Here is a 20,603-nt window from a genome sequence, read left to right on the forward strand (position 1 = left end):
TGTTTCAGTGCATAAGATCATCTGGCAACCCTAATCGATCTCTCACGTCTCTTGGTGTGACCAGATCACCTCGTTATAATGGGTTTTGTGGCGCCACATAGTTGTGTACCTGTTTTTTAAGCCGCTCTCCCGACTTGAACCTCGATTTTCTCGCCACAGTTGAATTTTGCATGCGGCTCGTACAACAACTAAACAAAAACGCGGACTCCGTTTCGAGCAACAACAAAAACGACCAGTGAGTGTGTGTGTGTGTGCTAGTGTGTGTAGCGGTTGCTTTTGCAAATTTGTTGCTGGCCAGGCCAACAAACAAAAAAAAAATGAAACGGAAAGCCAGTGAAGTTACGAAAAAATGCGGGCCAAAAAGCTGAAAGATTTTCGGCAAAACGGCCTTTGAACTCGACCACTTTGACATCTGTTCGCGATCGGGAATTTTCGAATTTCTCTCTCTATCTCTCTTTCTGTTTCTCCTTTTTGCTCTCTTTCTGCGCTGGAAAGAAAACCAGGCCAAAAGCATTTTCCAGCCGATTTTTTCAATTGTGCACTTGTGGCTTTTGTACATTTTTTTCCGAAACGTTCTCGCTTTGGTGCATTCCTAAGTAAATGCTACTAATAACAAGAGAAACAAAAAGAAGAAGAAAAAAGGAAGGCAATCCGAAGATTGGCCAAAGAGATGAAAAAAGTTGCTTGACTTGTTTGACCCGCGTTTGTGTTTTTCCGTGAGTGTGTGTGTGTGTGTGTGTGAGTGCGACTTCACCTTCTTCTTCCTCTTATTCGGATTCTTGTTGTTGGCCAAGCCGTATTCTACATAAATTACTAACCAAAATGACACATAAGAGCCATAAAAATGAATTTTTAATTTATGCAAACACTATTCATAACTCCTACAATATATATAAAATCTTACAAAACAAATAACGGTCATACAGTTAAGCAAATTAATCAATCTCACTTTATAAATTAAGCAAAACCGTTCATTACTCATTATTATTGACCTATTATCCGGTTAATCGTTAGAAAATCGCCATCAAGTTTGCTCTAATTCCGTATAATTACCATTTGATGTGCCACATTTTCACCCATTAAATTAATTCAATGTAATTCTGCAGAACCTGTGTGATTAAACAAAGCGAGAAACAATAAAAAGAAAAGAAGAGAGTGGAGAACAAAATAAGGGGTTTCCAGTCCCAGTCTCCAGTCTCCAGCCGCATTCCATGGTGAGCATGAATCCCCATAAATTCCCAACGAAAGTCTTGACCGAAAATGCTTAAACTCGAAATTTATGTGACAATCGCATTAGGAATTCGAATCTCCAGCACGAAAATAATTATATTAGTTTTTATTTTCATTTAATAATTTGCATAATTGGGCCCTAGTTGGTGCGCTGTGGGGTTCCTTGGCGTTTTCCCCATCGCGGTGGGTCGTGCGGCCCGTGGAACGTTAATCGGGCTAACGGTGCTGTGCAGGGTAGGGGTTACTTGTAAATCGGACTTGGTTTTAATGATGTCAAGCTACATCGCAGCAGGATGGCACAAGATCTTTTAAATTAACAAGATTATTTAAAAAAGGTTTTATATAAATATAAGCAATGCTAATTTGTACTTATTTTTCTTCGAAAATGATTTAAAATTAATTTTAAAATCATACCTAGATTAAACCGAAACTTTGAAATATATATTTGATTATAACATTGTTTCGTGATGTCAATACAATGTTCAAATGGATGAACAATGATTATCTCTAATGAGCATTTGCTAACAAATCAAAAGACTTAGGACACGAACTTTTTCAATTTCCGTTTAGTTCTTACTGCTTATACAGTTAGTATGAAATTTTTTAGATTATATTAAAAATAGTATTATAAAATTATTTAAATTTGTTTATTATTACTTGTATCAAAATGCGTGATAGGTACATTTTTGAGTAATATTTCTTTATGAGTTCAATGTAAATCCAAAACATATAAACTTGTGTCAGCTGTCGTCAGTAAAAACATTAAGACTTAAAACTTTTTACCTTAATCATGATGTGATATATATATATACATATGTATTTCAGAAAGTATTTTCCCTTAGAGTTCATTTAAATCAAAATTTATAGTACGTAGCAGAAAGTAGTTTCCATATGAATTCCTTTTAATTTAACTCAAAAAAATACAATAGACTGAGGACACGAACTTGCGGTGGGTGGGTTGTGTCGCCCACAGAACGGTGATATGGCTAACGGTGCCGCTCGGCCGGGAATGAAGAGAAAGAGTCGGCCACTTTCTAGTCGAACCCGCTGCGCTTTAGTCTAATGATGTCAATTACATCGTGCCACTCGCATTGCGGGCAACAAATGCATGCCGTGCTTATAAGGCAGCAACAATGCGGCCTGCCACAGAAACAACTGCAACTGCAACAGCAGCCACTTGGTTGCAACTGCAACAAGTGACTGCGACTTTGGCTTCATTAAAATTGCTATTCGTTTGGCCTGCCTGCATCTCTCTTCTTTCGTCCGCCTTGTTTTCTTTTTCTATTCAATGCTGTTTTCATGTTGTGGCGAACTGGGAAATATGTTTCCACCACTCGTATGTTTCTCGGCCAGCCAACAATTTTAATGAGTTTTTAAGAAATTGTACAAGATGCCAGTTACGGCTGCGAAAACCCAAAGCCTATAAAAAAACATAAACGCCTTTTGGCCGCAACACATCTCATGTTGTGTGATTAATTTTGTTGCCGATTTGTCCGTTAACAAGTGTCCAATGTGTGGAAAAAGACGCGGCCATTTAAAGGGGAAAGTGACAGCGATGAAAACCCTGGGAAATTCAATTGGGAAACGCTTTTAACAGAAGGAGGACAGGTATATAAAATATAAACCAAGTAGAGATTAAATCATAAAATAGCTTACTTTTGATTAGAAAAAACGTTGGGCCATAAAAAGCGGACAAGAATTTCTTTCTTTCATATATTAAAATAGTAGTAAAGTAATCATATAAATAAAGTAATAAATAAATTGGCTTAAAACTAGGAAGTAATTGTACACAAGCATTACAGATTAAAATAATTTAAATACAAGACATATTTATGATCTTGATTATATTTTATTAGCTCGCTTTGGTTTATTATAAGTCCTTTCCTTACTATACTCATAAATTAATGCACACAGGTATCCCACCATTTGCACTTAAGCTCAAAATTTAATAAACATAATAATTTATGACTCAATTTTCTGCACTGAGAACGCACCAAATATATATTTCGGTTTTTGGGCCAAAGAAAAGTTTAAAAAAAAATCCGAACCAAAATCGTTACTGTCACGCCCACGTTTCATGCTCGGGGGTTTAATGGGACAGAATCTCTGGGATGGGGGAAGGACCAGGGCCTCTTTACGCCCAATTTGTCACACATTTCAACAGGTTACGAGATGGACGAATCGGAGGAGGGGTCTTCAGAACGGCGTTGGTGATGGAGGAGGGAGGCATTATCAAAAACCGACCGAAGAAGACGTTGACGATGACGATGACGATGAACGAGGTCTGGCAGGAGGCCCTTCTTAACTCGGATCACGAGTATATGGTACATATATATATGGGTCTGGGTAGGCGTTGTTTGGTGTGGTGTGTGGAATTTTCGGGCATACCTGGCGGGCCTCATGAAGCGTGAGGAATTCCCCCGATTACCTCCTCCTCACCCATCGGTTCCTGATCGATTTCGTTCGGGCCTGGTGCCCAGTGCCTTGTTGTCCTTTCTAAGTGAAAAATTATGCAAAAATGTTTCACTTTAATAGCGGAAATCATTTATAGAAGTTGTAATAAAGTCTCAGCATGCCCGCCGCCTCTTCTAAAGCATCTGAACCATCGGTGGTCATGTTTTTTTTTTTTTTGGTTAATGCGGACGAGTCCTCCTCCTTCATCCGTGTTGTTGTTGCCATGTTGCCCAGGGCTGGGTTTTGTGCTCGTTAAACGACCGCCAACGTTGTAGCCAAATGCAACGTTGTTGCAACACTTTGTTACGGTGACAGTGGCTGCTTGGCCAGCAGAAGGGGTTCCGGGGGTTGTGGACCCCCCTCCCAAAGGAGTCTGAGTTAAGGCGACTTTAGTCAACGCTAATGACCTGACAAAAGCAATTCAAAGCTGTTCTCGTTGGTGGCTGGTGTGGCATTTGTTGACTTTTGGGTGCATATAAACTGGGAGAGTTCATTAGCTACAAAAAGAGACAAGAAACTACACACTATGCCTTATTTGGGGCAATAAAAAATGTGTTTCCCCAATCGAAAAACATGGTGTGTAGGGGGTAAGGATGCAAAAATGAGTTGGGAAAAAATGTGAAAAACTTGTTCAAGCTGCAGAGCACTGACAACAACAATCCTTTTAACACTATGCATTTTAAACTTATAATTTACTATACCTCTAAATTCGGATTTTTATTAAGTGTCTTTTTAAAGTTTTGGAAAAATGGGCTTTTTTTCCTTGTGGTTCAAGGCTAAGAGTTTTGGAAACCAAAAAAGTTACATGATATATTTCAGATTTCCGACTTCATTAACTAACAAACATCTGCGATGACTTTATTACCAACCAACTGAAAAAAAAATCAAAAGACTTAGGGCACGAACTTGCAGTTTCTCTCGCAAAAAGTTCGAGAAAAAAGCTTAATCAAAAGCGAACAATTCGCCGGGCATCATAATCATAATCTGCAGCTCACAAAGAAAAATAAACCGAAACATTGGCCATAAAAAGCTGCGACCAAGTACAATTATAAAACCATTAAGGCATCTAAATTAGCTCATTTGCTATGAAACCGGGCATCATAATCGTTAAAAGCCGGCAAAAACTCGCAATCGCAGAAACGAATGATAATTGTGAAGGAGAAAAAATGCCGAGCAGTTGGGGGAAAATAAGAAAAACACAGCCAATAAAAGTAATAAAAGCGAACTGTTAAAAGTGCCGCCACACAGACGTTGGCCAATTGATAAGCGCTTTATGACAGCAGGCTGAATGCATTACGGTTTATGATTCCTTTTTTTTAATGCCTATTGGCTGGCAATTTTCCCGAGAAGCGCCAGTGAATTGGGAGCACAGCAGCGGTCATAAAAGTATGGCAAAGCGAAGTCAAATTGCCGGTGGTCAGTGGTTGTATTGTGCACTCAATAAAATTTGACTTGGGGAAACTCCCAAACCTCTCTCATTAGAATTCTGCGGCAGTTGCACTGATAATAATTCAGGAGGGAACGTACATGATTTTCTTTTCCAGGGATAGGATCCCTCTATACTGACTGCGGTTTTCCTAGGCCTGTCACTCAACACAACTCATGTCACGGGGCCTAACATTTCAATTAAGGTTGTGTGTACCTATGGCTTCTGGCCAACAATGGAAGCCTATTAAAAGACACGCACTTTTGCCACATGAGAATGGATCGAATCGCATCTCAGGGTCTGCGAATTTCCGCTTATGAAAAGCGCCTGCCTTAATTGATTTTGTGGATTTTAATTACTGCCTCTTGTGTTTGCTTTCTGCAACTTTCTCTATAGAAGGCGAGCCAATTAAATGATAACAAATTCGAAGGGAAGAGGCGGTTTTCAATTCCGATGCTGATGATAGGCAGGCGCCGCTGGCAAGTGAATGGCGCAATCAGAATCTCGGCAACCCAGAGTCGACACCAAAAATGAAAAAAAAAACCAAACCCAAAGTGGCAACAGAATTCTCAGCCAAGTTGAGGCCACTGTGCGCCAAGTCTTGGCTTTCAAAAGGGGGGTAGGGGGAAGGGGTCTGGGGATCGCACAAATATATGGCCACATTCAATTGTCAAGTTTATGTGACTGCGACTGAGGATCGGCCAATATTTGCATAAGAGGCGTCTCTGGCTTCCCTAGAAATCCCTGGCATTTGAAAGTCTCATTGTCAGGGGCTCTGGCTTATGTATTTCTTTTTGTATTATCCCTCTCTTCCAAACCGCTCTATAAATAAACACCATCTACTCTTCTTTTGTTTGCAGAAACAGAACCAAGAAATCAAAACAGAGAACTGAGAGCCCCCCTAATGATTCCTAGCTGGCACACAAATGACGAATTATGAGAACATTATAAATTTGCCATTAAACTTTAATGCAAATAATCACGCCAGTAATAATGAGAACAATGCCAAAATTGGCGAGCAGCTGCTGAATAAGATGTCGCAGCGGGATTTCTCCGAGGTAAGTCGAAAGGCGAAAGGAAATCGAATTATTGTTCAATTATTGTTTTGTAAGTCAAACCACCTACCCTCCCATTTCCCCTTTCCCCCAACCAAACAAAAAAAACATGTTTGCCGACCGTGTATTTCCAGTTTGCAGCTCCAAACACCATGACAATTATTTATGGCCTTCAAATATATAAAACTTAATCAGGCATTACGCTCTCCAAAAATTTCAACAAAGAGATGAGGCAGAGATACACAAGTACATATATGAGAAAAAAAGCACAGGAAAAAGAAATAAAACAATCAGGGGCAATAATCAAAATGATGGCAAAATGATTTCAATGTTGATTAACTCAGCGGCAAGACTACAAAAGGGCTTAGCTACAAGGGCCAAATTAAACAAAAGCCCAGCCGAGCGGGGAGATAAAAATGCCGAAACCAAAACGCAAAACCTCATGGATTGCGAACGGAACTGGGATTGCGAATGGGAATAACCCCAGCTCCTGACCCTGACTCTGTGCCCGGCCCTTTCATCATATTCCGCGCTGTCATGTCAGGGGCAAGAACAAAAAAAGAGAGCCAACATCTTGAGGAACAGACGACAACGTCAACGATGTTGGATAAGTTTCAGTCCCTGTCTGCGCGACGTACCAGTCCAGAATTCGGAATCCCCGCACCAGGGAGTCAGGGAGTCAGTGTCGACCATCCAGATCCAGACCCCTGCGGCCTGTCTCGCCGACTAACTGACTGACTGACTGCCTGCCTGCCTTTCGAGTGTCCCTTTTGCCAGCTAGACGGACGATAGGAAGTGACCATTCCCATTCCCATTCCCCTTACCATTCCAAGACCCAATCCCATTCCCCATTCCCCATCCGCACTCCCCCAGATTCTGCGATCAGAGAAGCGTGGCCAGGAATTTCGGGTTGGTTGGGGGCTACAGCAGCTAAATGAGTGCATAAATTCCAGACTAATGTCGATTCCTATTAAAGCCTAAACACGGGCATCTTTAAAGTTTACTTTAAATGCAGTGTGATGAGTCAGAAAGACCCTGATTTTATTTTATTGACATAGGCTAGGCAGATCATTTATTATCCTTTTATGTAGTATAATAAAAAGCCTTTCTAGGACCTTAGTTAAGAAAATATGACTTAAACTAATGTTATCTATATCTCTTTATAAATAGTTATAAGATTACACTGATAGAAAAAAGAGCAATAGAAATAAGAAATTTTTGAAAGTTAGAAAAACCACATAGGATAAAAACTAAGGGATTTAATAGGTTGTTTTATTAGTGCATACTTTTAAAAATGTTTTACTTAGGATTTTTAAATTTTTTTGGAGCATCTAAGTTATAACAAAATAAAAAAAAACATCTCCTGATGCTCTTAAAATTTTTAAAGATATATATTAACGATATATTTTTTACAAAGTAAAAGGAAACTAAAGTTCCTGGTGATCTACGTATATATAGTCTATGGCGTCTTATTTTAAGTAAGGTTAAATAGGTTATAGGTAATTTTGCAATTGCCTTTTAACCTGAAAATAAATAAATACATTTTATTTAAGTATTTGAAAAAAGGTAGTACATAATACCGATCGAGTTCGATGTTGGCTAATAAAATGCAGGGTAATGCCTGTATTTAATTTCTTAGAGGTTGACTTCCTGCCTACGCTGCAATGGAACAACCAGGGATTATCCGCCCAACATGGGCGATTTTTGGGGGAAGAGGCGCAGGAGGAGTGGTAGTAGGGGGAGGACCACAGCCCGCAGCTAATTATTTTATTACGCGTTAAATTGCAACAAAATTCTCGAGTTGAGCGCAAAACATGCCAGTGTGCGCCACAAGCAATCGTGAAATTGTTCGCATTCCAATGCGGCGGACTTTATCGATGCTCCAGCCTCTGGGGCTAGCACTCACACAGATACAAACAGATATACACTATACGTATAGAAACCAAGTTGGCTAACACATACCAGCCCGTTTTGGTTCCAGGCAGCCGCCCGAGTGCATCTATGGGTGCCACTTTTTGTCTTACTAAGCGCTTATTTTTTCTTTCTTAGTATATTTTTCCCCTTTTTTTTTGCTCTTGCTGCTGGGCGGACAGCCAAGAAAGCAACGACCAGTTCTCGAATCGCAGGTTTTTCTCTTACATTCCTGAATTCCAACGCCGACTTCCTTTCTCTACCCGCTTTTTCTCCCTTTCCCATTGCATAAAATTCTTGTCCGTCTTTGACTATTTTCTAAAATGCTGCTGTTGGTTTGCTGATGTTGTTGTTGGGTTGTTGCTGCTGCTGCTGTTGCTGTTGGCCATGTTGCTGCTGCAACTGCAACTGCGGCTGCAACTGCTGCTGCTGCCAATTTAGCTGGAATTGGCGAAGCGAGATGGCTGGCCTATCACTTTACATGACTTCTCTATGTGCCATTTGGGCGCCAATTCCTGAATTGACATACAGCACGGCGCAACAAAAACGGAGCGAAAGGGCAGCGAATGCAGAAAAAGATCCACTGAGATTCCTACCCTCTGGAGAAGAAAGAAAGGCAGTTAATTAGCCGATGCACATAAAGAGAGGTGCTTGTTACTAATCCTCAGATTATCCACTAAAGGAAATAAAAATGCCGCAAGACGTGAGGCATTCTTTATAGAATGAAAAGAGTTAATAAAAGCGGTAGTCAACTATTTAAAAGAAATTAAACCAATAAGAGTTACTATTTTTATAGGCATTTATAGGCATCCTTTTATGAATCTTTAATTAATCTAGAAAAATATAAAATGCTTTAAGCTATGTGCTGTAAAACTCAAGCTTTTAATACACCATTTAATCCTTAAAAATATAGAAATCTTAGGCTTGGGAAGTGAAAATAACCTAACTCTCCTGTACTTTAAAGTAACGTCTTCCATCTGTCATCGCTGGATCACGTTATTCCTATTCAGCATTCCCACAGCTTGGGCTTATCCTAAGTCATCGACATTCCGTCTCAAGTTCCCCCTAACTGCTATTATTATTATTATTATTTTGGTTAAAGTGATAACATCTGCTAATGCCATTCCGTCGGGATTCTCAGAGCCCGCTCCCTTCCGCCGGAGATCTTCGTTGGCCATTTGGAGGGCATGTTCCCCTGTGCGTGTTTATTTAACTTTGACCATTGGCAGCAGCCCCGCAATCTTGTCTGCAAGATCTACTCGGCTAGCACCGCCAACGCTCCGAAGATGAGGAGTCCAGGTTCTTTTTGTTACCCTTGAGGGGGTATTATTAATTTTACCAAAAGTTTGCAACACACAAAAAGGAAAACCCTATATATTATTTAGGTAATATTTAGGGTTGCAAATTACATACAGATGTAATACCGAAGGATAACCATTTTTCAAGGTCAAATATTTTATACAAATCTTTTTTATAAAGCAAAAGTATTCAGAAAATAAGTTCCATAAATAATTCATTATATATTTTTTAACAATCATTTTTCAAAGCTAGGTAACATAAGTAGATAAATCTATACAACAATGGAAATGGAAATATATTTCCATTTTTTGTAGGAATTTTTTTTATAATACGCAAGGGTATTCTAAAATTCGTTTCCTGAACCCATCTTTTTTTCTTTGTTTTTTTTGGGTAACGCCCTCTTCATTTGGGGCTTATCGCTGGGGCCAAGTCCGTTACCGGCTTTTATAAGCTGCATAAAACGAAAATTGCGTTCTGCATCTGTCAGATACTTTGTAGCTGGCTGATTTATTCGGAGCTGTGGCCGGGAGTTCGGCCAGAAGGCAAATCTAGCTGGATCATGAGCACTTGCTGGCCACGTTTGCTATCCTATATCTCTGCCATATCAAGGACTGGCCAACTGGGACTCGGTCGCCGTTTCGGCGATGCTGCTGCCTAATGCATTTGCATACTCATTGCATTTAATTGCTTCAAAAAATATGTAAAAATTTCCACGTCGTTGTCACGGTCTCGTCTCGTCTCGTGGCCGTGACCATGGCCATCGGTTTCGGTGGCCTATGCCAAAAAAGGCCTCAACTCTAGCTACCACCAGGCTACTGATTCACCACCAACAGTCGTGGCTCAGTTCGGTTCTTGGGCCACGAATTCGTGGAATTGCTTCCGCATTTGATGGCCAGGCCGGCGAACAGGATCGGGAGCTGTGAGCTGTGAGCTGTGCGAGCTGTGAACAGCAGTTGGCCGGGAAACGTGACTCGGTGGCCGCATACCTACCTATGTATACCTGTGTTCCGAGGGCAGGCGACTTGGCCGCCAAGCTGGTGCGTCGGCATTTAACATAATTACAACCCAGTGACGACTGCACAGTGGGTCACTCGTAGCTCGGCAGGAGTTCCAAGGGATAAGCCATAAAATCAGGGCCGTTGTAGAATTAACAGTAAAGAAAGGGTTCCTAAAGGTGTTAAAAAAATATTACTAAAAAATCTTTTGAATATCTCATCAGGAAGACAATGGAAACAAGTTAAATATTTTAAATATATGGTTTTATCACTTTTTTAAAAAGTTGCTTGAGTTTGTTTTTCGAGATAAAGAGATAATGAAGTAAAAATGAACTTTCTTGAGAAGTGTAAAGCCCTACAACATTATTATTTTTATAATTTATTTAGGCATTTGCCTGATTAAACCCGTATACCAAGTATCCGAAAAGCATTGTTTTTTTTTGTGCACAAAATTGAAATGTTGCCCACTGTTCTTCCCAATAACAGCGGCAGATGTGCAATCATCCAGACTCTTCCCTCAATTCTGCAAATCCTCTCCTGCCACTCCTTTCACCGCCTGCTCCTCCACATTTGTACAGTTGTGTTTATTGCTCTACTTAGGCCATCGCATTGTGGAATGCTCTTCATCCCAGTAATTTGGCCCCTAATCAATGCTAGCTCTGCACAGGGGAAAAATATCATTTAAAGATCAAATAGAATATAATCACCAATAATAATATTATAATTTATTTATTTTTAATCCCCATTTTCGATATTTTTACCCCGCAGAATGAGCCGGAATGCACGCCGGAGTTGCCCGCAGCGAACCGCGCCCTCTTCCTGGAGAAAGTGCGTCAGTCGAACGCCGCCTGCCAGAGCGGTGACTTCGCCACGGCAGTGCTGCTCTACACGGATGCACTGCAGCTGGATCCGGGCAACCACATCCTGTACAGCAATCGATCGGCGGCCCTGCTGAAGCAAGGACAATTTGCAGCCGCTTTGCAGGATGCCACGCAGGCGAGGGATTTGTGTCCCAAGTGGCCAAAGGCGTACTTCCGCCAGGGCGTGGCGCTCCAATGTCTGGGTCGTTATGGCGAGGCTCTGGCCTCCTTTGCCTCCGGTTTGGCCCAGGAACCGACCAACAAGCAGCTGATGGGCGGCCTGGTGGAGGCCTCCTTGAAGAGTCCACTGCGAGTGGCCCTCGAGCCCACGTTGCAGCAGCTGCGCACCATGCAGCTGCAGGAGTCGCCGTTTGTGGTCAGCTCAGTGGTGGGGCAGGAGCTCCTCCAGGCCTCCCAGTATCCGGCTGCGGTGTCCGTTCTGGAGGCTGCCCTTCGCATCGGCAGTTGCTCCCTAAAGTTAAGAGGTTCCGTCTTCAGCGCCCTGAGTTCCGCCCACTGGGCTCTAAATCAATTGGATCAGGCAATTGGCTATATGCAGCAGGATCTAGCAGTGGCCAAATCCCTGGGCGACACGGCTGGTGAGTGTCGGGCACATGGCAATCTGGGTTCCGCCTACTTCAGCCAGGGAGCCCACAAGGAGGCACTAACGGCGCATCGCTATCAATTGGTTTTGGCCATGAAGTGCAAGGATACACAGGCGGCGGCGGCGGCATTGACCTCACTGGGTCACGTTTACACGGCTAGCGGGGATTACCCCAATGCTTTGGCATCCCACAAGCAGTGTGTGCAGCTGTTCAAGCAACTGGGAGATCGATTGCAAGAGGCTCGAGAGATTGGCAATGTGGGTGCGGTGTACTTGGCCCTTGGGGAGTGTGAAGCCGCCTTGGATTGCCATTCGCAGCACCTGAGATTGGCCCGCAAGCTGCACGACCAGGTGGAGGAGGCCAGGGCTTACTCCAATCTGGGTTCTGCCCATCATCAGCGGCGGCAGTTCACCCAGGCGGCGGCCTGCCATGAACAGGTGCTTCGGATTGCCCAGGCTCTGGGAGATCGCTCCATGGAGGCGGCCGCCTATGCGGGATTGGGTCATGCGGCACGCTGTGCCGGCGATGCCAGTGCCTCGAAGAGATTCCACGAGCGTCAGTTGGCCATGGCCCTGGCGGCGAGGGATAAACTGGGCGAGGGTAGGGCGTGCTCCAATCTGGGCATTGTCTACCAGATGCTGGGCTCCCACGATGCGGCGTTGAAGCTTCACCAGGCGCATTTGGGGATTGCCCGCTCCCTGGGCGACCGGACGGGCATGGGCAAGGCCTACGGAAACATGGCCAGGATGGCGCACATGGCGGGTAACTACGAGGCGGCGGTGAAGTACCACAAACAGGAGTTGGCCATCAATCAGGCGGTGCACGATCGCAGTGCCGAGGCAGCTACGCATGGGAACCTAGCAGTGGCCTATCAGGCACTGGGTGCCCATGATGCGGCTCTTACCCACTATCGGGCTCATCTGGCAACCGCCAGATCCCTGAAAGACACCGCCGGTGAGGCGTGTGCCCTGCTCAACCTGGGTAACTGCCTCAGCGGGAGGCAGGAGTACGAGGAGGCGGTGCCACACTACGAGAGCTACCTGATGCTCGCCCAGGAACTGGGTGACGTGGCCGCCGAGGGCAAGGCGTGCCATCTGCTAGGCTATGCCCACTTCTCGTTGGGCAACTACCGGGCGGCGGTGAGGTACTACGACCAAGATCTGGCCCTGGCTAAGGACGCCCAGCATCGTCCGAACATGGGGAGGGCCTACTGCAATCTGGGACTGGCCCATCTTGCCCTGGGACACACTGCAGCAGCCCTGGAGTGCCAGCAGCTGTTTCTAGCGGTGGCCCATGCCACCAACCAACTGCCGGCGAAGTTCAGGGCCCTGGGAAACATCGGAGATATTCTAATCCGCACGGGATCACATGAGGTAAACTGCAATTTTCACTATCTATTTAGCATTAGTCAATGGTAAAATTTATACGATTAAGTATTCGTGTGAATTTTTAATTTATCCTAAACAAATTTTAACAAATAAATAAAATCTCTATTAAATCATAATTTTCAGGAGGCCATCAAGCTGTTTCAACGCCAATTAGCATTAGCCAGAGCTGCTGGAGATCGTTCGATGGAGGCGGCGGCCTGTGGTGCCCTGGGAATGGCTCATCGACTGATGCGGCGATGGGACAAGGCGTTGGGTCATCACACCCAGGAGTTGACGCTGCGCCAGGAGCTGGGCGACCTATCCGGCGAATGTCGTGCCCATGGACACTTGGGAGCCGTGCACATGGCGCTCTGTAGTTGGACAAATGCCGTCAAGTGCTACCAGGAACAATTAGAGCGGGCTCAGGAGCAACGAGACGCTGCAGTGGAGGCCCAGGCCCATGGCAACCTGGGAATAGCTCGCCTAAACATGGCCCACTATGAGGCGGCCATTGGCTGCCTGGAAGCCCAGTTGGGCACCCTGGAGCGTGTTTCTCTGCCATCCACCCAGGCTGATCGTGCTCGAGCCCTGGGACATTTGGGAGATTGCTATGCCGCCCTGGGAGATTACGAGGAGGCTTTGAAGTGTCATGAGCGGCAGCTTCAGCTAGCACTTGGTTTGACAAGCCACCGCGATCAGGAGCGCGCCTATCGAGGATTGGGTCAAGCTAGGAGGGCACTAGGACAACTGCCAGCTGCTTTGGTTTGCCTGGAGAAACGTCTGGTGGTGGCTCACGAGCTCCACAGTCCAGAGATCAAGGCACTGGCCTACGGAGATCTTGGACACGTCCATGCCGCTTTGGGGAATCATACTCAGGCCTTGAACTGCTTGGAACATCAGCGTGAGCTGGCGCAGGGTCTTCAGGATCGAGCTCTGGAATCAGATGCCATGTGTGCCCTGGGGCAAGTGCAACAGCGAATGGGTCAGCACTCGGAGGCACTGGAGCTGCACCGTCAGGATCTGCAGATCTGCACGGAGCTCTCTGCTCCCGCCCTGCAAGCCAGGGCCTTGAGCAATCTGGGATCTGTCCACGAATCTCTGGGCCAGCAGGCAGAAGCCCTCAAGTGCTATGAACGGCAATTGGAGTTGAGCTCGGATCGCTTGGCCAAGGCGATGGCGTGTTTGGCCCTGGGCAGGGTTCACCATCAGCTGGAGCAGCATGGTCAGGCGGTGGACTATCTGAGGCAGGGATTGGCCAGTGCACAGTCCATGGGAAAGTCAGAGGAGGAGGCCAAGATAAGACATCAATTAGGTAAGTGGGAAATAGTTGGTTTAGTTTAAGGATTTAGTGAGAATTTCAAAATTTGATTTGATTGTATTTTGAGAAATCTGCTGTTTTTCAAATTATTTCTTATGTAATTCAAAGTCTACTTATAAGCATTTTAAGTGGTGATCCTTTTTTAACCGTATCCCTGCTTCTCCTCTTTAGGTCTTGCCCTTCGCTCCTCTGGCGATGACGAAGGAGCCCACCTACAACTAGAAACCGCCGCTCAGCTGCTGGAATCCGTGCGCCATGAACAACGGAGTCCGGAAACGCGACAGGCACTCTACGATCTGCAGACGAGTTGCTACCATCTGCTCCAACTGCTCCTGGTGGCACTGAATCGCAACGAGGATGCTCTAGTGGCCGCCGAGCGTTGCAAGGCTCGTGGTGGAGCCGATGCCGTGAGCGGGGAGAGCTCCAAGGTTCCATTGGCCAACAGTGAGGCCATCCAGGAGACGGTGAACCGGGGAAGGATGCCCGTACTGTACTACAGCTTGGCTGGGGAGCAACTGTTCGCCTGGTTGTTGCAACCACAAACCGGAATCGTGCGTTTCCATGCCGCCAAGATAGATGCCCATAGCTTGCAACTCCCACTATCCCTCAGCGAGGAGGAGGAGGAACTGGAAATGCAGAGGGAACTGGGATTGGACAGGGATCGCGACCAGGGAGAAGATCAATCGCAAGCCAATGGTTTACTGGAACGTTATGTGAACCTAGTAAGAGATAATCTGGGTGTAAACTCCCAAAGTCTCCTGCACGAAGGCGATGGCAGTGGATGGCGAGCCAGCACGGAGCAGCTGCTGGAAGATCTGCCTGGAGCTGGAGGATCTGGTGGAGGAGGCTTTCTGCGCATGGTGAGCCGCAATCAGCTGCTTAACTCCTCGAACTACTCCCTGAGTTCCCTTTTCTCGGTGGGATCTGTGGGTGGCTCAGTGGCCAGTCTACAGGGTTCCACGCGATCAGTGGGAAGTCGTAGCTCCCGGCGAGCTCCAGCTCTGCCTGCCTGGCGAGGACCATCCTGTCTCCACACCTTGTACAATCTGCTACTAGCTCCATTTGATGATCTACTGCCTGCCGGAGGAGCAAATGCCAGCAGACAGGGAAGAAGGGAACTTATCCTGGTACTGGACAGCTCGCTGTACTTGGTACCCTTTGCCATTCTGCGGGCAGCTCGAGAGGATGGGGAGTATCTGTCCGAGCGATGTGCCATTCTCACCGCTCCCTCACTGCAATCTCTACGCAGTCGTCCAAAAACCAGAAGGGATCGAGCTCGACCGCCCAAAGCTCTGGTGGTGGGAGGACCACGTATTCCATCCGCCCTCGCCGAACGCTGGGGCTGGGCTGGAGCGGAATCACCGGCAGCCTTGCAAGAGGCCGCCATGGTGGCAGATATGCTGCAGGCCACCAACCTGGCCGGTTCCAACGCCACCAAAGAGTCGGTTTTGGCTGAACTTCCGTCCGCCGATTGTGTTCACTTTGCGGCCAATCTCAGCTGGCAATCGGGAGCCGTGGTCTTGAGTCCCGGCGATGTGGTCACGGCTGAGCAGCAGGAGCAACAAGAGGAACCACATGAGCCTCAAATGGCGGACTTCACATTGGCAGCGGCGGAATTACGCCAGTTGCGACTCAGTGCCCGTCTGGTGGTGATGAGCTCGTATCATTCGGTGGAACCCATCACTGGAGCCGGAGTTGCCCAACTGGCAGGCGGTTGGCTTCTAGCCGGAGCTGGAGCTGTGCTCATTTCCCTATGGCCCGTTCCGGAAACGGCGGCCAAGATTCTCTTGCGCGCCTTCTACTCCGCCTTGTTGCAGGGTGCCCGAGCAGCCCGGTAAGTAGTCACTAATGTACTTTAAAAATTATCCCTTTTAAATCCATGTTTTATCATCTCTTTTAGCGCCTTGGCGGAAGCCATGCAAACGGTGCAGCACACAAAGCACTTTGCCCATCCGGCCAACTGGGCTGGTTTCCTTCTGGTGGGCAGCAATGTCAGGCTCTCTAACAAGGTTGCCATGGGCCATGCCCTCTGTGAACTTCTCCGGACTCCAGAGCGCTGTCGGGATGCACTGCGCGTCTGCCTGCACCTGGTGGAGAAGAGTCTGCAGCGGATTCACCGTGGCCAGAAGAACGCCATGTACACCACCCAGCAGAGCATCGAGAATAAGGCTGGTCCGGTGGCCGGTTGGAAGGATCTGCTGATGGCTGTGGGCTTCCGTTTCGAACCAGCCGCCAATGGAATCCCGTCCAGCGTGTTCTTCCCCCAAGCGGATCCCGAGGAGCGACTGTCCCATTGCTCGGCTAGTCTTCAAGCTCTTCTCGCCCTGACTCCGGCTACTCTGCAGGCTCTGGCCAAGTTGGTGCATGTAAATAGTGCCGAGTATGCGGAGGACATCATTGCCGTGATGCGCAATATTCTGGCCCAGTTCCCGGTCTCCAGTGCGCCAATCACCGGCTCCAGTTCGAGTTCTATTAAAACGGAAGTGATCGCCGAGACTTGCTTCATTGAGATGCCGTTGAGTGTGAGACTCTGGAGGGTAGCTGGCTGCCATGAACTGCTGGCTTCCGTGGGCTTCGACCTGACGGAGGTGGGTGCTGACCAGGTGGTCCTGCGCACGGGAAAACAGGCCAATCGCCGTCAATGCCAGTTTGTGCTGCAGGCACTCCTTGCCTTGTTTGGTAAGTGATTTTATTTAATGTTTGAAATATAGATACTAATTTGGCTCATCATCTTTAGACACCCGTGAGGCGCCCAAGAATGTGGGAATGAGTCCAGACTCTGACCACAGCAGCAGCTGTGAGTCCTTGGAAGAGCCGGAAATGGATGCACCCCCACTTCCGCCGGCGGCCAGCAGCACTCCATCAGTGAACGGCGGTAACAAGGCTCCACTTCCGTTGCACCCACGCAGTGCCTTCATCTCATATGTCCGACGTCGTGGAGAGCCCGATGGCGGACGAACCGAAGCCATCGGTGGAGCAGGAAGTGCTTTGAATGGCACCTTGGATTCCAGTCTGGCCAACACCACCGATAGCGAGCATTCCCTGTCCGATGGCTATGCTACGCAGGGGGGCTTTGGCCTGTCCAATCCTCGACTGGGTTATGCCAGCATGCGTGCTCCGGTGAGGGTATCCCGACCTGGAGGCGGTGGTGAGAGTGATGCCGCCTTTACGCCCAGTCCACCAGTGACCGATCCCAGTTTGTCACTGGCACTGGCTCATCAGACGCGCATTAGAAGTCTGTATTCACAGACCAGTTCGGCAGCAACAGCTCCGCCGGCAGCGTCAACCATGAGCAGGAGGCCGGATAGTTCCAGTTCGGCCAGCAGCACGACGGATTGGGAGGGGTCCGGACATGCCACGGTCCTGAGACGCGGAGTAAGTGCAGCAATGCCGCAACAGCAGCCACCACTGCCACCACCACGACCACCAACCTTCCACAATTTGGGCGTGGGTCCAGGAGGACGTAGCAAGCCCAAGATCAAACTGGGAAGTGCCCAGAGCTCTCTAGCCGCTCGCGTTAACAAGGAACATGCCCTCTTCATGGACAGGTTGAGTGTAAGGACGGAATTGAGCACACCCGGAGGAGGTAACTCCTTGAACGGAGGACCTGCCGCTAGAAAACCCCTCGCCCTGCCCGAGGAGGAGGAGGTCTCCAGTGTGGTCTTCAGTCCATCCAGCTTGTACTTCTCGCAATCGGACGCCGATTTGCTCAACGAACCCAAGCAAGAGGAGGCTCCGCCGTCTTCGAAATCGAGTGCCAAGAGCCTGCAGGACAGCATGATGCGGCACATGAACCGCGAACTGACACCCAGCATATCGGAGATGTATCACGAACGAAATCTGAATTTGGGAATGGCTCCGCCGCTGTCCAAGCTGCTGTTGAGTCCCAACTATGAGGAACAGGAGGTGGTCTCCATTTCAGAGGGCTGTCCACCATCTGCTGCTGGCCTCAAAACTCTGGTGGATGCTGTGAGCGAGTTGGAACTGAGTGGCAGCTCATCCGGAGCCACCATGCCCACGGTGGTGGGTGGTGGGGGAAATGAAGTGGAGGTATCAACGGCCACCATAGTAGAAGCCACCTGCCCCATTTGCGGTGATCCCGCCGACGTCATCTGTCGCTGCAAGGCAGCCACCATTCAGAAGAAGAGCATCCTCAAGCCCTGGCTTAGCAATGTCCCGGATAGCAGCTTGGTGCAGGCCAGCGAACTGACCACAGCGGATATCTTGGAGCGTCGTCTGGAGATTCACTCGACCAGCTCAGCAGCTCCCTACTCCGTTGATCTTTGTCGACGCGATGAGGGCGATGGACGATCTGTGGCGGATTCTCAGTGCAGCAGCAACTACAAACGCGTTCTGGCCAACGCCACTGGAGGAGCAATTAGCCTGGTGGGGATCGCAAATGGAAACGATGTAGAAAAGCAGATGGCAACTTCGGTGGCAACCTGCTCATCTGCCCGCCTTGTCTAGACCTACTTCATCCCTAAGTTCCCTTAATTTATTATCGCATGTATTTATTTTTATCATATTCCTCAAAAAACTCATTTTACTGATAACTTATCTTCATAACCAAGCCACTGATTAAAATTTATTCAATTATGTAAATAAGATTTTAGTATAATCCCCCTAAGATAATAGATTTGTAGAATATGACTTAGCAAAAATAAATTGTTATAATAAATATTTAAAAAGTAAATGTCGTTTTATTAAGTCAAAGCTGATTAGCAATTTAAACCTGATCTGTTGCCTGGGAAAGAATTCCGTTCGGATCACTTTTGGAAATCCATTTAAAAGGGGGATTAAATGATCTATTACCTTTCCCAACATTTTAACCGCCGTCTGTGAACGCAGAGAAGTAATTCTGGGATTTGGTAACTAATGTAACTAATTTTATTTTGTTTTTCTTAGTTTTTTACAGGTTTTAATAATTTATCTTTTCTGTATGATTTTTTTGTTTTATAATTTATTTAGTAATATAGCTGCAATAATATAGCTGCATTTGTTTGTTTTTTTGTTTTTTATATATATAAATATGTATGGATCTTCACTTTACAGTTCTTAAATGTTAACTACGCAAAATCTTATCCATTTTTGTTTTCATTTTCTTCTCGTTTGTGTGCCACTGAATATGCTTGCAAGACTCCTACAATAAACTTTCATAATTAGTGTATATAGCTACAATATATTTATATCAATGTGTATATTCAAAATGTGAAATAAAAAACTGTATTTAAAAATAGGTTTCCTTTGTTTTTCTCTTTTTTGCCATTCAATCAATCCACTGCTGCGGTTTGTTGGCCTTATCAATTAAATATTTTGCGTATTTAATGCATGTTTTTGCGTATAATAATTGTATAAATTACTAATATAAATTAAGCACTCGAAATTACAGCTGCTTCAAATGCTGGCATGACACACCAATAAATCGCTGTGCTATGCTTTTGAATTTGAGAGCAGCATCATCAAATCATTCACATAATACCCATATAATTATTTCGTTATTTTTTATGCACTTTTTACAAACTTTCATCTCCCGCCCCTATAATACTCTCTAGTCATAGCAAAATAATAAATAATGAGTAGCAGTTAGCTGGTAGACAAAGCTGCTTGCTAGGCTAACACAAACGGGGGACTACAAAAAGCGAAATCTAGGCATTGGCGTGATTCGTTTTCCATTTTATTTTAGCTAAAAAGTCGAAAGCAGCAAGCATATATAAACCGTACATTAAATAGTTCAATTGTGGCTGGAAGTACATTTAAATTATATTAGGCGTATCTATTGGTTAGAGTGTCAAAATGTGTTGTAAAAAGAAAATCTATCTCCGAATCCATTTGTACAGTACACTCGAATATATGAACGCTCTCTCCATCCTCTTATATCCTTAATAATCGTTTAACTATACTAATTTATGTACCTTGCCTCCTGCAGCAAGTGCGGGTGAGTTTGTGTTTTGGTTTTGCTTAGTTATCATCGTGTCTAAATCAATTGATTTGTGGATCTTACTACATAGTACTTGTCGAAGTGCAGCACATTCATATACACATACATATAAGCTGTTTGAAAACCTCAATAAAAATTTGTGTGC

The 20,603-nt window shown here is 45.9% G+C and overlaps 1 protein-coding gene across 3 annotated transcripts; it reads left to right on the forward strand.

The window, feature by feature from the left end:
* Positions 1-119: 119 nt before the first annotated feature.
* Positions 120-20,333, forward strand: LOC108013565 (tetratricopeptide repeat protein 28). 3 transcript variants are annotated; one of them, XM_017079484.4, is made up of 8 exons: positions 125-235; positions 1,107-1,214; positions 5,971-6,168; positions 11,139-13,208; positions 13,347-14,514; positions 14,692-16,354; positions 16,421-17,199; positions 17,258-20,333. In XM_017079484.4, exons 3-8 carry the CDS (start codon positions 6,037-6,039, stop codon positions 18,985-18,987), a joined length of 7,542 nt encoding a protein of 2,513 aa, XP_016934973.2. In that variant the 5' UTR covers positions 125-235; positions 1,107-1,214; positions 5,971-6,036; the 3' UTR covers positions 18,988-20,333. The 3 variants fall into 3 exon arrangements, with proteins under 3 accessions (XP_016934974.2, XP_016934973.2, XP_065720596.2); XM_065864524.2 differs by having other exon boundaries at positions 159-241; XM_017079485.4 differs by lacking the exon at positions 1,107-1,214 and having other exon boundaries at positions 120-235.
* Positions 20,334-20,603: the final 270 nt, after the last annotated feature.

The sequence above is a fragment of the Drosophila suzukii genome, chromosome 3 (assembly GCF_043229965.1).
Source record: "Drosophila suzukii chromosome 3, CBGP_Dsuzu_IsoJpt1.0, whole genome shotgun sequence".
Taxonomy (NCBI): Eukaryota; Metazoa; Arthropoda; class Insecta; order Diptera; family Drosophilidae; genus Drosophila; species Drosophila suzukii.